The sequence below is a fragment of the Orussus abietinus genome, unplaced genomic scaffold, assembly GCF_000612105.2.
Source record: "Orussus abietinus isolate OABI.00-Male unplaced genomic scaffold, Oabi_2.0 scaffold34, whole genome shotgun sequence".
Lineage (NCBI taxonomy): Eukaryota > Metazoa > Arthropoda > Insecta > Hymenoptera > Orussidae > Orussus > Orussus abietinus.
The window spans coordinates 334,992-353,992 of record NW_019394290.1 but is presented as its reverse complement, the minus strand read 5'-3'; the positions used below and the strand labels follow the sequence as shown (position 1 = coordinate 353,992).

The window sequence follows — 19,001 nt, the reverse complement described above, 5'->3', positions numbered from 1 at the left end:
ATTTACTAAATGATTTTGACGATCGAAACAGGAGGAAATTCATTCGCTTTGTGGATACGACTCGAGGGGAGCGGAAAGAAGCGACTATGCCGCCATCTTGAGAGAGGCGTCCGCCATCTTGCGAGCTTCATTCTGGAACGAGGAACGAGGCGACTTTGGATTGACCGATGTTAAGTGTTCTGCTGCGAAGTTTTGTGTTGAAAGTTAAACGGAGTTATCAGATTTGTGCGGTTTCGACAGATATGGCGAAGAAGACTGCGATATTGCTGCTGGCTGATGGAGCCGAGGAGATGGAGGCTGTTATAACTACGGACGTACTTCGACGTGCCGGGGTGAGAAATAGTTCTAACCTTAAAGTTTGCGGTCGATGCCGGTCACGCATCGTTTATGTAATTTAAGCGGGGTACGGTCGATTTGGTATCTGGTAATATTCAATTAGTTCATTTATTTTCGCAGATTCAAGTTACGATTGCTAGTATCACTAGCGATGGTTGTATAAAATGCAGCCGAGATGTGAAAATCTGTACCGATGTTAAGTTGGCTGATGTCAAGACTGAGAAATTTGATGCCGTGATACTTCCCGGAGGGCTTGGTGGCTCGAAGGCTTTGGCATCCGTAAGTTATATATTTTGTATTTACAGGAATACTTAAAAATATGTATAGAAATTAAATACAGCCTGAGGCATACTCTGATCGGTCTCTTTCCATTGCGTTTTTATCGATAAATATATCTTACATTTAAAGGGATCGTAATATTATTTTTTTGTAGTCGCCTGAAGTTGGGAGCTTGCTAAAAGAGCAGGAAGCTAAAGGCGGAGTGATTGCAGCTATCTGTGCTGCTCCTACGGCTTTAAAATCACACGATGTCGCAAAGGGAAAACAAATTACGTCGTACCCGTCTTTCAAGGATGAGCTAAAAGATGATTACAAGTATCTTGACGAGAAAGTTGTCACGGATGGTACGGTCTAATTATTTTAAATGACTGTGTAATGGCTATATATTATAATTTTACTCAAATGGTTTAAATTATATTTCCTAGGTAACTTGATAACAAGTAGAGGTCCAGCGACTGCATTCGCTTTCGGACTGGCTATTGTGGAAAAACTGTTAAATAAGGAAGCTGCTGCTCCAGTGGCAAAAGCGATGCTGTACGAAGACTATAAATGAAGTTGTAAGACTACAGCTTACGTTGTTTGTTGGGTTTTATTAGCTTCAATCAATGTGCAAAATTTATTTTAAAAAATGTGATTAAACATTTTTAGAATGTACTTTATGAAATAAGTATACCTTTCTGCAGCTACGCAGGTAAAGCGGTCTGCTTTGGAGTTCATCTATATCATCGTCTCGCAAGGTCATACACCATCGTTCCATCGACAGGTCAATTACATATCGCAGTGAACCAATTTCAGTGTCGAGATAAATGAGTGCACTGGATCGATGTTCAGTTACAAGAGACATAAAGTGAATAAGTGTAATACACGATAATTTTCCTTCAGTGGGTCCTATCTTTAAGTTTCCGCGTTCCTCATATTTTCCACCGCCAGATTTCCTCGACTAGATCGGCAAGTGGCGGTAAATCTCGAAGGACATATCGTTAAGCGGTATTCCTCGGTGCACGGGCTATTGTTTGGCGTCAATGACGATCGATGACTTCCGTTCCCTTCTTGTCGACGTTTACTTACGCAATCGCGCGAGACTCGTATCGAGAAGTCGGACGCACCCTATGCTAATTTTACAAAAGAAACCTCAAAACGAATTCCCGACGCGGCCAAGAGACACTTCGCTTCGGGATAACAGGGTGTGTTCACGATGTTATCGCGGAGCATAAAATGCGTTCACGCATCGTCAATGTGCACCTTTCGCCTCGGAGGCTTCGACGCAGGTATTTTAATATAAATCTCGTAACCCGAGATACACCATCAGAAATGTAAGCAGGTCGAGCCGCAACCTCGACCGTAAAGTACCGTCGAAACCTCCCCCATAAATCGGGATAATTTTCCCACCTTATCAACGACATCGAGGAAATCCCGCTCGGTTACTCGGTACACGTGGGAAAGAAAAAAAGAAAAAAAAAAGAAAAAAAATCGGTCTCGGTAATTTTAGTATCCGGTAATTTTAACGAATTCATGTATGTACTCTAGAATAAAAGTCGACGCCTCGTCGGTGGTCGGAAAACGCTCATTGAAATCGCTGCGGGGTCATCGAACGATCGGACCGATATCCACGGAGAGTCGGCACGATCGAAAAGAAGAGGAGAGAGAGAGAGAAGCGGCGATCTCCATTACCCTTGGTGCCCGGCGGGTAATTCACGACGGTCCACAAATCAATGCTAATCGATGCAAGGAGATCGGGGATCGGTACGGGACACAATGGTACCTTCGGCGTCAACCTGCCGTGTCGTGACCCGGAAACAGATCTCGAGCAGGCACCGGTAGAGACACCGGTCCCCGTCGGCGCTCGGAATTGCGATAGATCCTAGCAGCGATCTACATCGATCACGATCGGATCACCCTCGGACTGGATCGAGCAACGGTACCTCCCGGCTATTTATACTGACGAACCCAGTTATTTCTCGGGGATCCTCTGCCGGCGTCGATTTTTCTTCCAAGGGAACCGGAAAAATCGACGCCCTTGATTTCGGGCATCCCCGAGAAACTGCGACCGGAACCGGCCGAGCTAATGGAGAGATCGAAGCCGAGAAATCGCCCCGCCGACCGGGAGCTGCTCCAGTGCACTCGGACGCGTCTCGTTAACCAACTGGATAAATGGCTTGATTAATAATTGACAAATGCTAGCAATTCCGCCAGGCGGTAGGCCGGACCACCGCGCCGCGGCTCGTTACTCGGGGATATATTAATTACCGGGAACGAATCGGTTACCGGTTAGTTATACAGATGGAAACTAGCTTAGTTAGACGTAGTTTGCAATAACGAACTCCGAGTTCCTATGGAAATCAACCGGTGAACCTGGTCGGTTCGACAGGTGTCGGGAAACCTAGGCTCGCTCCTCATCCGAACTCTGGGTTTCGTTCGATAAGGTTTTCTCCATATTTTTTAATGTTTTTCTTATTTCCTAGGGCGTCGAGTCCTCGCCGAAGGCCGCGGCGACAATGGCGACGCAGTCGACGGGCGTTAACCGCCCCATCACCATAAATCCATCCCTCGGATGGAATCGGACAAAAAACCTCGTTAATGTCCCCGTGGAGGACGTCCGTCGAGACGATGACGAAGCCGATGGCTCCTCCAGGGATGAGGCCTCCGCCCTGGATCGTAAAACTCTGGGGATAATTTTAATGGGGAATCGATGGTGGTTTTTGTATCCGGAATTCTGGGACCCCGTGAACGTTCCGCGGACCTGGCCCCGCCTGGGTCGCCCGGAAGAGCGCCCTGGAGAATACGGTAGGGTCGTGAGAAACCGAGGAGTCGGGGAGAGCCGGAGGAGCGCCAGAGGTACGGGGAACGACCACGAAGACCGATTATCGAGACCCGGTCTCGGAGTCAATGTCAGTAAGGCGGCGAGATAATACCAGGGCCGCGATGCGCAAAGTCGTGACGGCCGCCGGAGTTATTTGCGCGACTAGCCACCTCCGGGGGTGAAATGGACACGGTACCCCGTGGACCTAGGGAAAGTCCCATTTTCGGACGCCGCGATTCTTCCCCGGAGTATCCGTGCCATTTTTGACTAATTAGCGATTTTTATTCGAGCGACGATAAAATAGATTTCATTTTTTAACGCTGTATACGGTGGAGGCGCATGGCAAGCCCTGAGGGTGCCGTTTTTCGGGCGTCGCGTCGAAACGCGATTCTTCGCCGGAGTATCCGTGCCATTTTTGACTAATTAGCGATTTTAATTCGAGTGACGAGAAAATAGATTTAATTTTTTAACGCTGTATACGGTGGAGGCGCATGGCAAGCCCTGAGGGTGCCGTTTTTCGGGCGTCGCGTCGAAACGCGATTCTTCGCCGGAGTATCCGTGCCATTTTTTACTAATTAGCGATTTTAATTCGAGCGACGATAAAATAGATTTAATTTTTTAACGCTGTATATACTAAGTTATGGTAAATTGTAACATTGTGATAGTAAGTCACGGTAAATATTGAGCAGGGGTGAAATGGACGCGATGAGTAACGGTGGAGGCGCATGGCAAGCCCTGAGGGTGCCGTTTTTCGGGCGTCGCGTCGAAACGATCTCGTCGTCGAGAGCCATCGTCCTCTGCGAAATCGGTCGGACGTATCTCGGCCGCTAAAGCGACGAGGATCGTCCAACTTGTCTCGGGGCCGTTCACGATTTGACCCGGGGCCTCGACCTCGACGTCGTAAATTCCAGGTGATCGGTTGTCGCAGGAGTCTCTTTACGAGCGCGATCTATTCCTGGCGCCGATCCTCCGCGGGAGGTGTCGCCGGGCCGATCCCGCGGGAGATCGGTACACCTCCGACGATCCGGTAGGTGGATCGTTTCGCGGATCGTTACTCGGACGGATTTTACCGTTCCGTTAACCGTGTCCCCCGTCAGTCCCACGGGATGGCGCGAAAGGGTCGTACGACCTCGGCCGGAAATTGCCGTCCGGCCTGGAAATAAGATCGGAATAACGATTCCATCGAGCCTCCACCACTAAAGAAATCCTCACCCGTGTCCATGATCTCTTTAATCTCTATCTCGTGAAATTACAAGGGAAGAGAAAAAAAAAAAGAAAATTCGACTCTTTGTCCGGCCTCGTAAGGGTCCTGTAGGCGGATCGTTACTCTCGTTTAAGAATCCCCGTTAACCGCTCCCCCTTACCGGGATAAGATTACCTTTATTTTATAATTCTAGCAGCTATCTCGAGCGATATATATTATAAACGAGCCGATAAACACAATGCGGCGCGGAAAGAGACCACGTAGGTCGAGTCTCGCGCCAAGTGCACCAGCATAGAAAGTCCTGCGTTTACTCGGCGATTATTCAGGAGACTAATTTAAACCCGCGTTCTTTCGATACGATTCGTCGTTAAGGGAGGGGGCTTCGGGCTTCTAAAAATCACGGTTACGACCCCGATGCGAAGGGGCTTTAACGGGGGGCAGTTAACGCGCGTTTTCCCCCGTGATCTATAGACTGTAAACGGGCGGAATAAGTACATAGGTGGATCGTTTCGCGGATCGTTTACCCCGGGGTTTTACTATTAATTTAGCCGTCGTAAGTCGCGACCAGTCGAGAGGAATCCCTCTAATCGGGGGAACATGGAGACGCGGGTTGATACGACGTAAAAGCTTCGAGGAATGTTGAACTCTGAGGCCGGCCCGGGAAACGGGGGAGTGATACCAGTGATAACGACCCCGGACGATTATTCTTGTTATTTGGTGGTCCCCTCCTCGTCTCTCTACTTATTAGTTATTCATCCGATCGTGTCGAAACAATTAATCGATCCCCGGCTGTATCGATGACCTCTCTCTCTTTTTCTCGAGAGAGCGCCGTTCGATCGCTCGGTGGAAACGCTCGTGTCGAGTGCCTCACTCGCGAGGTCGTTTCGCCGGTATTAACGAGGTGAAAACTGCCGATGAAAACGCGCCCGAGGTAGTCTTTCGCCGTTGCTTGGATTATTTATAACGGAGGCGCTAGCCCGGGGTCGATCGCGATCGAATCGTAAATCGATTTACCGAGGGCGGCGACGCCGTTTCTCATACCGGTCGGACGTGGAATCGATAATTCCGCGGTTCGCGAAATTCTCATCCGCGATCTGGCCCGTTTATTTCGACGAGGTGCCGGAGTAAGGTGTTCCCCAGGGCCTATCGGGGAGGAAATGCCGCGAAATGTTTATAAACCCGTGCAGGAATTATGGAGCGGTGCATGTATTATGCATCGCGAGGCACCCCGAGGATACGCGAAATGAGTAATCGAACCGCATATCGTGGGATAGTCCGGTCGCGACTTCTCCTGGGTGAGGTCCCGCGGGCTCTGGGGGATCCTGGGGAGCTGGGGATTTATTTAAGTTCGGGGTGTTCGGGGGTTGTTATTATTTTTCTGATTTATTTTTCCTTTCTTTTAGGGGGAAAGTTTGAAGCAGAGGACACGGCATGTTTCGAGGCGCTTCGCGGAGGAGAGGCATGACGAGGGGATTCGTTTGCAAGGATCGTTATCCTTTACGAGGTGACAAGTACCGATGGAAGCGAGACCGAAGTCACCCCGAGGTCGGGAGAGCGCAATAAAAGAAATGCCGCGAGGTAATAAGCCTCGCAGGCGGGAGGGCGTCTAACGTCTCTATAATCTATTAAAGCCCCTCGTAAAGGCGGTTTTCAGCGATGCTGAAGAGGCGAGACTCCTCGGGATGGTCGGCCTCGGCGACTCCCGGCGAGCCAGGACCTTGCCCTCGTCCTGGAGAGGCGCGTCCACCCCGAGACGGCTTGGCCCTCGACCTTCTTTGCACTCGGGAGATTAAACTCGACACTGAGAATTACCATTGCGTTTCTAATTCTTTCCTCTGTTTCAGGTGGCGCACAACTTCGCTTGGGAATTTCACCGAGACTTGAACCTTCTCCTGGAGCGTCGTCGGCTGAGTCTCATCAGGGCATCGCGACTTCACTAGGCAGACAACGTGCACTACTTGAGATTAATTCGGTAACTCGATTACTTAGGTCAATCGAACTTTAAGAACTAAAATTGTATGCGACACCCCAGGAGCACTGCAACCCGATGTACACCCCTCCACGTCGGGTTGCGGTACTTTAGGGTGCAGGCGCGACCCCGAAAAAGTGGAGGCGACCTCTTGGGTCGACCCGATCAGCTGTTCCCTGGGGTTGCTTCCGATTCGCTTCCTGCGTGCGATTCCCGCCGCGTGGGCGCGCGTATGCGGTGGTTACGCGTTAGATGCGAGGAATACAAATCGCGCAGGTGCGGCCACGTCCCCTCCGCGCGTTCTCAAAGGCGATTGGAGAGAGGCGGATACCAATTCGCGCGGTTCTCCCGCTTCCATAAACGGCCGAAGAAAGCGGCGAGCACTTTCGGATTCCGGAAGGGGACGCACCTGGGTACTAGGATACCGCTACGGAATATAACTTCCTGGCGAACGAGAGATCACCTCTGGATTTCCTTTAAAAAAAAAATCCCCAAAAATCGGCTCGCCTCGATTCTCGAGTTTTTTGGCGTTTTGCGATACTTTACGGCGTCTTCCGATATTTTTCGGCCTGTAATTTCTTTTAAATCTCTCGGAATTTTATGTGGAAAAATTTGGGCGCATCGGATGCGTTCGCGTGATTTTTTAGAGACGTCACTCCAGGAGGCGTCGCGTGGATAGGATCGATTAATCGAACTCACCTTTTTAGATACTGTGGTACTCGCGTTGCTCGCGCAAACTGTACCGAGTCGCTTGGGTCTCGCGATAACGCGGAAGTCCTCGAGATAGGCGCGCGCGTACGTGCACGGGTTAACGATTTCATAAAGAGGGTAGCATCGATCCCGGCTAATTAAGCAACAATCTCGAGCCTCTCCCCCGGCGCTCTTTCTCTCTATCGGCGGGACGTTAAGGCCGCTCCAAAGTGGCGGGCTATTACGCGCGGGTCGGTCGGATAATAAAAGGATAAGGCGCGCGATAACCACGGCGCGAATGTCACGTGAGAAAAGGAGCGCCAAGGCGAACCGTAAAAGTGAAGAGTGCTCTCTCGGCCGACTTATCGTCCTCGGAGGATAATTCCAAGCTGCCGGCATTAAATGCCTCGGGTATAATTACTTTTAGGTAGTCGTACTTAGAGACAGTCGAGAGGGATTACGGAATTGTCCGGTCTGTAAGTTCAGGTCAGGGACCATGTGATTATTCCTTCCGGAAGTTCGGGTAGATATGGTAGCGCTATCGGGACGAGTCGGGCTCGGGTCGCCGTCGATCTCGTCGATGTCCGAGGTACTCGAAGCAAGGACGGGGGGAAAGAAGCTGGCGAGAGATACTGCCCGAAAAGAGTCGTAAAAGTGGCAAGTGCTCGGGTTAAGGCGGCTCGAGAGTAGCCCCGAGAGGTCGGACCCCTCGGTATCGAGCCTGTGGGCTGGCAGATAGCTAGGTAGGCAGGCAGGATGGTAGTCCCCGTGTGTTCCGGACTGGTTGTATCACGGACAAGATCGTAGCCAGAAGTTGATCCACGGTTATGGCCGCGGCGCGCTCTTGTTCCTTCGATCTTGCTCCGATAAGTTTCTACCGAGAGAGGCCGCTCTTCGCGCGCCGCTTTTTGGCTCGGCCGGCTTTCCGATACTCGCGGGTATATTTATTTATTTAAGCGCGGTCGGGTACGCCCCGAAGGAACCTCCCGAAGAGGAGGTGCAACCCCTCGAAGCGCCATCGTCGCCATTTGATTCGCTTCTTTCATTTATTTCATATCCTTGTATTTTTTTTTCTCTTTTTTTTTTGTTTTTTTTCTTCGGCGCGGAATCCCTAAAAAGGATCGCCCCGCCGTAAGGATTCGCCTTGTCCTCCTCGGGAGGTTCCTTTCGCGCGGTGACCACCCGCGACGTCGAGTTGCGCAATCAGCCGATCGGCGACGAAAGAGGACTTCGTCATCGAATGGGGCCCCATGGGCCTTAAAAAATCCACCTCGGCCTGTTTTTCCCGTCACGCGGCACGCGCCCGAAAGGAGAGTCCTCGTCATGTTTAAAGGACCAGGTTTCGTCCTTGTGCCTGCATTAAGGGAGTGCGAAAGTGGTATCCGAGGAGTCGATATTAAAAAAGAAAAAAAGTATCACGAAGATTTCACAAATTTTGTATACGAAATTAAAATTTCACCCGGTCAACGTGGAGTTTGAAGCGACATTTTGACGCCACTTTCGCGCCGCCTTAAGTGACACCGAGGAATTATGAATTTTCATATTTTCCGAGCCCTCTTTGCGAGCGCGCACCTTGTCGTTTATATATGTGCTCATAATTATGAAAGTGGTCTAAGTCAAAATTAAAAAGAAAAATGAGTTTATCAGTTATTTCACGCCATATTATTTCAAAGGAAATTCAATGTAATTTCGAAAGAAAAAATATATGACTTAGACCACTTTCATAGTTATGGGCACATATGTCGGCACCGGCGGGAAAGGGAAACGCGTCCCGCAATTCCCATTTCCCAGGAGAAAGGAGCGATCGAAAAGGAAGCGGGGAAAGTCCTGCGGTGCGGGGGAGGGGGTCTCGCGTGCACCTCCTTCGTCGCCATCCTGCGTGCGCGCGCGACCCAGATGCAGCGAGTAAACATTAATTTGTTCCCCGTCGAATGCAATTGAGCCGCGGGGGAGTTAAAGCGGGTATGGCAGCCTGTCGTGTCGCAGTTAGTCAACGGTGAGGACCGGGACCACCCTGGCTCGGCTCGGCTCGGCTCGGCCCGGCTCGGCTCGACCCGACCGGGCGATGCAAGTCGGAGCTTACGACTCTCTCTCTCTCTCTTGCTCTCTCTTGCTCTCCCTCCTTTTCTTCCTGCAACCGTGATTCATAGACCGCGACTACTCGCTCGACTCGAGGAAGCGGAAGAACCGCGCCGCGATCATTTTCCGCCGTTAATCGATGAAAATGCCGATTTATTGAATATAATTACGGGCCCGAGAATTGATCTGTCAAAGTGCATTGTATTAGAATTTCGGAGAGGCCAAGGGAAGAGAGCCTGCGCGAAGAGGCGCATCCTCGAGCGCAAGCTCCATCGTTCAGCGGTGATAATTACGATCACCCGTATTTTCTAAGGGCGATCCGAGGGGAACCGCGATCATTTACCGCCGTTAATTGATGAAAATGCCGATTTATTGAATATAATTACGGGCCCGAGAATTGATCTGTCAAAGTGCATTGTATTAGAATTTCGGAGAGATCAAGGGAAGAGAGCCTGCGAGAAAAGGCGCATCCTCGAGCGCAAGCTCCATCGTTCAGCGGTGATAATTACGATCACCCGTATTTCCTAAGGGCGATCCGAGGGGAACCGCGATCAAGTTCCGCCGTTAATTGATGAAAATGCCGATTTATTGATTATAATTACGAGCTCGAGAATTGATCTGTCAAAGTGCATTGTATTAGAATTTCGGAGAGATCAAGGGAAGAGAGCCTGCGAGAAAAGGCGCATCCTCGAGCGCAAGCTCCATCGTTCAGCGGTGATAATTACGATCACCCGTATTTCCTAAGGGCGATCCGAGAGGGGCCTCCTCCCGGTGCAGAGGTCGCGCAGAGACACAATCTATAATTGCATCGGGACGGGGGTCCGGCTGCACTTTGCCGCGCTCGTGCAGGAGGGGGTGCACTTCCGGGGCCCTTGGTTCCGTTTCCCTGAGCGGCGCAACCGCGTCGGCGGAGACGCGAGTAGAGCTCCATTCGCGCCCCGATGACGAGGTCGAGGTGCATCCGGGGGAGCCGGAGGAATGGGACGTCGCGCGAGAACCCTCTTACGTTTCCGCTTACGGAAACGCGGCGGCGCGCTGGCTCTGATCTCCCGCCGTGGAATAAATCCCGCAATCTTTCCCTAATCGTCCGGCGAGGAGTTAGCGCGACGTTCGGGATCGTCATCGCGATCTGGTCTGCATAAGGTGCACAAGGAGGGCTGCCGCGCTCGCGGGCGGCTTCTCAAAAGGATGCTCCCCGCGTCATTTAGATAAGGACTGCCCCGATGGCCGATATGCATATGTTGGCCCATATTGGGACGTGGGTAAACCGACCGAGCGGACGCCCACGAGCGAGCGGAAAGGGAGGGAGCGAGCGCCGACCGCGGGAGTGCGAGGAGGAGGCACAGGGGAGGCCTCGGACGCGGGCCCAGGGAAGAGCGGAGGACGAGAGAGAGAGGGAGAGCCCTGTTATTTGGCTGTCAGTAATTCAGTAGCCTGGACCACTTTTAAAGTTCGGACTCGGGATGCCGCCCCGAAGGTGCTCGTAACCTGCCTGCCGGATCGATCAACCTGCTCCTCCTGCGCGGGCCGGTATACCCGCGCAGGTATTTCTGCACGTGCAACGCCCCCGAGCGGGCCCCGCAGGGCACTCGGATCGGGGCCCGATTTGGAACCGAAAAATTGGGACCAGTTTGTTTTCACTCTAGGGGAAACGAGGGACGCGGTTTTTCGGGCCCCAGGAGGATCCTCTGGGTTTGGGCCTTATTTCCGTGAGCCGGAGGATCCTTACCCGGGCCCCGCTTTCCATCAGGCCCCCTATCTCGGTTCCTACTCTGGGACCTATAAAATATTTCCAGGCCCCACCGGGAACTCGTTTACCTGGCCGGCGATGGTCCTCCACGGTTAAATTATTAGTCGGAATGAAATTCGACTCACACACCTGCCTTGACGATATAATCGAAGCCACCTCGGGGTGAACGCGGGCCTTTAAAGGCAGCGATCTCGAGATCGGGCCCGATTTGCATCGGGAACTCGTTCGGGACAAATCACGTAACGTTTCCATCGAGTCCTCGAGATTTAGAGACCGAGGGGGCGGCGGGGGGCGCAAGGCCCCGGAGAACGGGGCCTGACGAAATAATCGGGCCCCTCGAGTCTGCGGGACAATCCCAGCAATCGCCCCGGGTACTCGCCGCGATGATCGTTGCGCAACAATGAACATACGTAACGAGCCAACGAGCGGATCGGTACCGGGCGATTTTACGCCGCGCCGGGCGATCGATGGACCCGATCGGGCCCAGTGGGCCCTGACTCCTCGGGCTACTTCCCCGAGGGCCGATTTTTCCCCCCTCTAAGGTTTCGCACCCTGGAACCGATTCATTCCAATGGCGGAGGAATCGGTCCCCCGCGAAGCGGGCCCCTCGGGGTGGGACACCCGGGCCCAGGGACATCGTTCGATTTTACGATTCTCCACGGGGGAGGAGGACGATTCCCGGTACCGATGCTCGAGCGACGACCCCGGGAGAGCCAATAAGCCGAGCCACACCCGCCGATTTTATTGACGTACAACCTGGCGCGTAAGGCCCAAGTATCGATCCTCGCCGATACGCGGAAGATCGAGATCCCGCGCTCGAACGACCACGAGGGAACTCGCCATCTCGATAACCCCGACCGGTGTCCTCGGCGACTCGCGATTAGCCCTGGAAATGGACATCCCAGCAGCCTCGCAATTCCTGGAGTCTCGCGATGCCAGGAATCGGGACAGAAATGTCAGGGAGAGAAAAAAATAGAAATATCTAAAATTAAATTCTAATTTTAGGGCCCGGAATGGGAATATACGTCGTGTCTAGGTGAGGCCCGCAATTAAGGGGACGGCTCAAAATTTCGAATCGGGCCCCTAAAAGCGGACTCGCGGAGATCGGGTGCGGTGCTCGACGTAAATCATGTAACCCAATTCAATTCGACGTACATTCCCATTTCGGGCCCTAAAATTGTCCAATCTGCACAATTTTAGGGCCCGAAATGGGAATGTACGTAGAGTCTAGGTGAGGCCCGCAATTAAGGGGACTGGGCTCAAAATTTCGAATCGGGCCCCTAAAAGCGGACTCGCGGAGATCGGGCGCGGTGCTCGACGTAAATCATGTAACCCAATTCAATAAAGCACGGCGCCCTTTTCCGTGGCCGGTTGCTGCGGGGAACAACCCGAAGAAATCCCGAATGTGTCCATAACTCAGCTCGCTCCTCTCCGGAGGTGGCTCCCCCTGGCCCGCTACGCATTCGGTGCTCGTTCCCTAGCTCTTCCTCGCTCGTTCCCTACCTCTTTCTCGCTCGTTCCCTACCTCTTCCACGCTCGTTCCCTACCTCTTTCTCGCTCGTTCCCTACCTCTTTCTCGCTCGCTAGCTCGCTCGCTCGCGCGCACGCGCGTACGCACCCACGTGAACCGTCCGGGCGGCGCGAAGCGGTCCGCTGTCCTACAGGCGCGCCGCGCCCGACGTGCGGCGGATTTGTTGAACAATATTATCCGAGCCCCTTGTACCGCGAGCACCCACGGCCAGGCTACGGCCCACGGCTCCGGATTACGGCCGATGCGAAACCGATACACGAGCCGAGGTACGATCTATCGACTCGGCCGAGGGATGACTCGGGAGCGCCACTTTCGCCGGATGTTTCCACCACTGGAGCCGCGTTACTCGTTTTTTTAACCAACTCTTTGATTTATAGGCGCGAGAGGTGGAGTCGCGGAGGGAGAGAGGACACCCTGGAGCTTTTGGACTCGAGAGGACGGAGGAACTCGAAGAGGCACCCGAAGACTCGGGGAACGAGAGCAGGGGAATTCCGAGCTTCTCCGCGGATCCTGGACCACGGTGGACGGAGGTCAACTCGCTTTGGGGCATCGTGTGCTTCGTGCGCAGGCGCATTCCTCCACCCGGAAATGGTTATGACTCGACCGCTCCTCTCCGACTGGGATTCCCTCGAGCGGATCGACCAATCGATCCCTGAATGCCGTGGAAGGTCGAGACTTCTTCGGTTTTCCTGGAGAGCGGTTTCCTTTTTGTGGGTGCGAGTTGCGAGGGAGGATGCCGAGAGGTTGTAGCGATTTGTCGTGGACGTCGGTCTCGATTCGCACGGGACACTCCCTGGATGGTTATGGGCTTCCTTACGCGAGCACTCGCGAGGTTTAATATGTTTTAATTGCACGCCACCTGGGGATCGATCGCGAACAATGGATCGATCGGTATCGACTCCCCACTTGGGAGCGGCACTCCCCGAATCCGTCCTTCCTCGGTGATTCTCGAGTCCGTCCGATCGTGTCGATCGACTTCCTCAATTCGCGCGCCAATCGGAGCGCCTCGAGTAGATCGAGAACGTCCAGGACAAGGGGCAATTAGCTTATGATTGCGAGTCGGGGTGTACCGAGCGATCGGCGGGGCCCGTCTGATTTATGCGGCATTGTCGTCGGGCCCCGACGACGTCCGCTCCTCTCTCGAGGGGTCCTCCGGGGCCCGAAACGGGAGTCGAGGACCTCCTGGGCGCGACCGGTACCCGGTCTCCTACTCCTCGGCAACCTCTTCGGCAACCTCCTCAGACTACTCCGGGCGTAACCTCATTAGTCGGGTGATGTCTTCCTTAATTGCACCGCTCGGTTTATTTATTGGCGCCGATCGCGATCTGTCCACAGAAGTACGACGGGCTCCTCGGCTCCTCCGCTCTCCTCCCACCACCCACCGCCGACCTCCCGGCAGAGACCTCTGGAGGGAACGGGCCCGAGGGGAACTTCGAAATGGGCCCTACGGGAACTTTTCGATCTACCGCCCGACCTTGTCGGCCCGAAAGACGTCGACCTCGAGGAGGAAAACCGCAGGACTTCTTCCCGATCCGGCTCCTGCCTCTGGATCTATACTTGGAGGTGTGGATCGTGTCGGGCCCCATGTCGGGGCCCGGCGAATCGGGGCGGCCAATTTGCAGGCCGGCTCGCGGAACGGATCACTCGGCCCCGGAGAACATCTTCCGAGGGCACCTCGTTAAGCGGCCCACGGTGCGGCCCAACTAAGGGACATCGAGGGAGAGTCAAAGAAAATCAACGCCTAGGGCCCGCTTCGCTGCATGATCGCATCGGGCCCCCTAACGAGGGAGTTCCCGCGTCACTTCTTCGAGATGCTCTTCAAGGTCTATTTCAACCTCGCTTGCTGTCCCTGGAGAACCTAAGTGTACCATCTTCAAGGTTTATTTCAACCTCGCTTGCTGTTCCTGGAGAACCGAAGTGTACCGTAACGACGAGCGTTTCGTTCCCTGGCAAAATAACTCTATCGACTACGTTTCGATCCCGACGCTCTTCAGGGTCTACCTCGACCTCGGATGCGGTTCCTGGAGGACTCGCAAGTGCATGGTAACGGCGACCTGGCGTTATATTCTTTGCCAAATCGCTCTATCGACTCCCTTCTGAACACTGGGATCGCCAAGTCGGTCCGACCCTTACTTGGAGTCCTGGAATTTATATTCGTAGGACTGTATGTCTCTATTACCTACCGGAGTCGAGGGTATCATCGATGGAGCACCGATGTTAGCTTTCGGTCTCCATGATTCGATGAACCGATCGATCATGCCGCCGGCTCTTATCGATAACTATATTCGACGCAAAAGTGGCACCGCGATGAAGCGTTCACGAGGGAGTCGCGAGGCGGAGTTTACCCGAAACGCCTGAAACGACTGGATAATAAAATAAATCCAGTTTCCAAGACACCGAGGGGGTACGAGAGGACTTCTTCGTGGGCAATCCACGTCGAATCGTGGGAGCATTAATCAACTCAACCCGAGGTCGGCGAGTCTTCAGGGTGTTCCCGTTAAGGGCGCCAGAGCAGTCGGACGCGTCGGCCGTGAAAGTGGAGGACAAGGAACGTCTTCGTGTATCCACGACCTCGGGCAGGGCTCCCGAGGGTTGAAAGGGGCCGGAGAAAATAAATAAAATCCGGGAAAATCCCCGCAGACCCTGAAGAACCTCCGGGGAAGGTTTAACAACGGGCCCGGCAGCTCGCGTGACGCTCTCATTCATCGTCCTCGTCCTCCGCGTCGCGAGAGGTCACTTTATAAGTTCCCTCCCACTTTGGGATATCCTTTGTGTCCTTAGAGATTTAGTCGGCACGCTCGAGTGCGCCGACAGGAAAACAGGCCCCGGGTCAGGATTTATGAAGACGTCCCGAGGGATCTCTCGAACGCGTGCGTGGACCCGCGACGGACACCCGAGTATGTGGGAAAACCTCCGATGGGACCTTTTGGGCCTCGCCGAGGAATGGGACCTTCCCTTCTACCCGTAGGGCCTCTTGTATGTCTTCTTGCGACTCTTCGCGAGGGCCTCCACGGGTCGCACCTTCCCTTCTACTCGTAGGGCCTCTTGTACCTCTTCTTGCGACTCTTCGAGAGGGCCTCCACGCGTCGCACCTTCACCTCCCAGGGCCTCCACGCGTCGCACCTTCACCTCCCAGGGGCTCCTAATCGCGAGGGACCCGCGACGAACACCCGAGTATGTGGGAAAACCTCCGATGGGACCTTTTGGGCCTCGCCGAGGAATGGGACCTTCCCTTCTACTCGTAGGGCCTCTTGTACCTCTTCTTCGGCTTTTCGAGAGGGCCTCCACGGGTCGCACCTTCCCTTCTACTCGTAGGGCCTCTTGTACCTCTTCTTGCGACTCTTCGAGAGGGCCTCCCCGGGTCGCACCTTCACCTCCCAGGGGCTCCTAATCGCGAGGGACCCGCGAGGAACACCCGAGTATGTGGGAAAACCTCCGATGGGACCTTTTGGGCCTCGCCGAGGAATGGGACCTTCCCTTCTACTCGTAGGACCTCTTGTACCTCTTCTTCGGCTTTTCGAGAGGGCCTCCACGGGTCGCACCTTCACCTCCCAGGGCCTCCTAATCGCGAGGGACTCGGGCCCATAATGTCCGCGGCTCGCGGACGTAAGACGCAAATAATGGCCTCGTTTGTTCGAAGTAACGAAACCCGCGGCCAGGACGGGAAGCTGCATTCCGCTCTTCGTTAATCTCGCCGACTCGCTCGCTTTATTACAAAAATCCCCGGTCACTGACAAATGGAATTTGGATTTTTGTCTTCCCTAATGCCCGTCGATATACCGCTCAAAGCCCAATTGATGGCGGCGAAACAGAATGATCCTCGATCCTACCTCGAAGTAAGCCGGGCTTAATTCCCCGTAAATCTGGGCCCCATGATATATATCTTCGGATGCCTTCCTTTCAATTCCTCTCTTTTTCCCGATTCTTGGCCCTTGGAGGAAACCTCCAAGGAGATTCAATTTATGCCTCCTGAAGAGCTTGAGTAATTTAACCCTTGCGTTAATAACGGTGACTAAAGTCGCCCATCGCTAAGAAGTACTTTTTTCATTTGTTAGATATTGCCGTTTGGAATTCTTATTGTTAGTATGAGTACAAAATAGCTAGAGATATTTCTGTATTATATTCGCCGTAGCGGGAAGGTTAAGAAGCGACCCCTAAGTGAGTGATTTGATTTTTAATTAATATTTTTGTTTATGTTAGGGGAAATGGAAAAGGAGGTTATTCTTTCAGGTGTGTTGGGGGAATGGGTGGAATTTTTGCCAAGTTGGATTTATCGTCAGGGTGGTTACAGGTAGAACAAGGAGGACGTAGGAGGTCTCGCCTTCGGCGACACCTCCACGTCGATGCGCACCTACAGGGCCAGGACTCCATAAATCACTCGGGATTCCTCGCATTCCCCGCATTGTGGGGCCCAGTACACTTGTTCCGCAGGTCCCATTCTTTGGTCCATTCATGGGTACCCCGGCGACAATGCCACCTTACGTTTTCCGGAGAACGGACCCATGGACACGGATCGACGCTCGAATTCTCCCCATTGATGGGTCCCGAAGAAAGACTCGGCTGAATGGTCGCCACGGTTTTGGAAATCATCTCTCGAAGGAGTTTGGGCCCGCTTGGGACTCTCGGGGACTCTTCAGGGTGCAGCGACGATTTTATCTCCCGAGGACTCTTCGGGGAAGATCTCCATCTGCCCGATCTCGGGAATCTCTTCTCTTCGGTTTACTTGGAAGTCCGGATCCTGCGGCCTCCTCGGGGTCTGGGCCCTATCTGGACGGGCCCAAGTCCGAAGCGAACGGGTGGATCGATCCCGGGACCGCATTCCCGAGATCGGCAGAAACGGGACCACTTTTTAGCGATGCCCGCGCTAATCTCACCTGGTACCACTGTGTAATACAATGCGCTTTTTCCCTCGGCTTGTTGACAGGTTTTTTTTTTTCCGGCGCAGCCGAGGAGGCCCCGGGGAGGCGTCTCGCCCAGGGCCCGCCACCTCGACGGACTCCCTCAGAAGTTTCGCCGCCCCGGTTTTGGGCCCTATCGGCCGACGATTCCGTTTTACGCGGATTCGGCCCCTTTGTGTCGTTTTTAAGGGGGGCCCACACCTGATCTCGCGGCCCGTTTGGGCCCCAGGAATCCCGAATTGCGGGTTCCACGGGAATGGGTCCGGACGAAACGGGCCCAAAATCGGAGCGAGGCATTTATCCCGCTTGGCAGCGTTAACGATCCCCCGTAAAAATCGATGGCGACTCGATATCGAATTATTCCGATCCGCCCACGACCTCCTACCTCAAGTAGAGTGGAAATGGTATTTTTTTTTTAGAAAAAGGGAACACGTCCTGGGGGTATAATAAAAATTCCCAGATTTAATTCGTCGCATTCGCGTCCTTTGGGGGGACAGTCGTCGCCGCTCGGTCCGGGACATCGCCCTCGAGGACCTTTGTCCCGTGGGATAATACTGGAGCACGGCAGGACTCGATTCGTTCGGTCCATTCCCACAGAGTTGCCCGGATTCTGGAAACCTTTTCCCATTGTCCCAGAATTTTTTCCTCTTCCTCCGCGGGTATGGGAGGACCTCTTTGCATGGGAATCGAGCGCCAGGACCTCCGAGTCCTGGCCCACTTTTCCCAGCCCCCCGTCCTCCACTTTTTCGACAAAATCGGGGCTCGTCCTTGCTCTCGTTGCCTCTGGAGATCCTTCGAAATCCTCCGGGAGGATTAACCCTCTACGGATCCCGATTAAAGGGGAATAAAAAGGAGTCCTCGACGGGGACGCTTCACTCGCCAGGACTCCTTTCTCGCGACCTCTCTTCCCTGGGAAGTTTTCACCGTTTCCATCCCTCTTTTTCCTTTTCTTTAGAGAAATTTAAAAAATAGAATGGAGTTCTGACGACTTATCAGTGAATAGGCTGACAGGATGGACGCGTTAAGGGGCTCTAATGGGGCCCGTTCGCCAGGATCTCGATCCAGGGTGTCCAGGGCCGCAATTCGGAAGTAACGTTAGGCGACCTCTCGTGCGACCTCGCTTAACTGGACCCGCGATTCCTCGGGGCCCGATCTCATCGAGAGCCGGGCCCGAGGGTCATCTCCGAGGATGATCTCGAGCGGACCCTGGTCACCGAGATTAAACCGGGATTTCTCCACAGGGTCCCTCCCGTATCGCGAAACGAGACCTCTCGATCGAGAGGCCCCGCTTCCTCGAGGGCCTCTTCGGGGTCGACTCACACCCCTTTGCCAGCGATGCAGCCAATTTCCCCGACTCCTTCCTCCACTTCTTAGGGGCCGAAAGTCGATCCTAAGTGGCGGCGGCTCGTTTTGAGGACCTTCCCCGAAATAGCACCTTGTGTTCCCGGGGAAAGGCCCACTTTCC

At 53.7% G+C, this 19,001-nt stretch overlaps 1 protein-coding gene across 1 annotated transcript; it reads left to right on the top strand.

The window, feature by feature from the left end:
- The first annotated feature begins 119 nt into the window (after positions 1–119).
- LOC105696216 (protein dj-1beta) lies at positions 120–1,496 on the top strand. Its single transcript, XM_012418480.2, has 5 exons — positions 120–332; positions 457–615; positions 770–959; positions 1,041–1,172; positions 1,299–1,496. Exons 1-4 carry the CDS (start codon positions 168–170, stop codon positions 1,166–1,168), a joined length of 642 nt encoding a protein of 213 aa, XP_012273903.1. The 5' UTR covers positions 120–167; the 3' UTR covers positions 1,169–1,172; positions 1,299–1,496.
- The last annotated feature ends 17,505 nt before the right edge of the window (positions 1,497–19,001 follow it).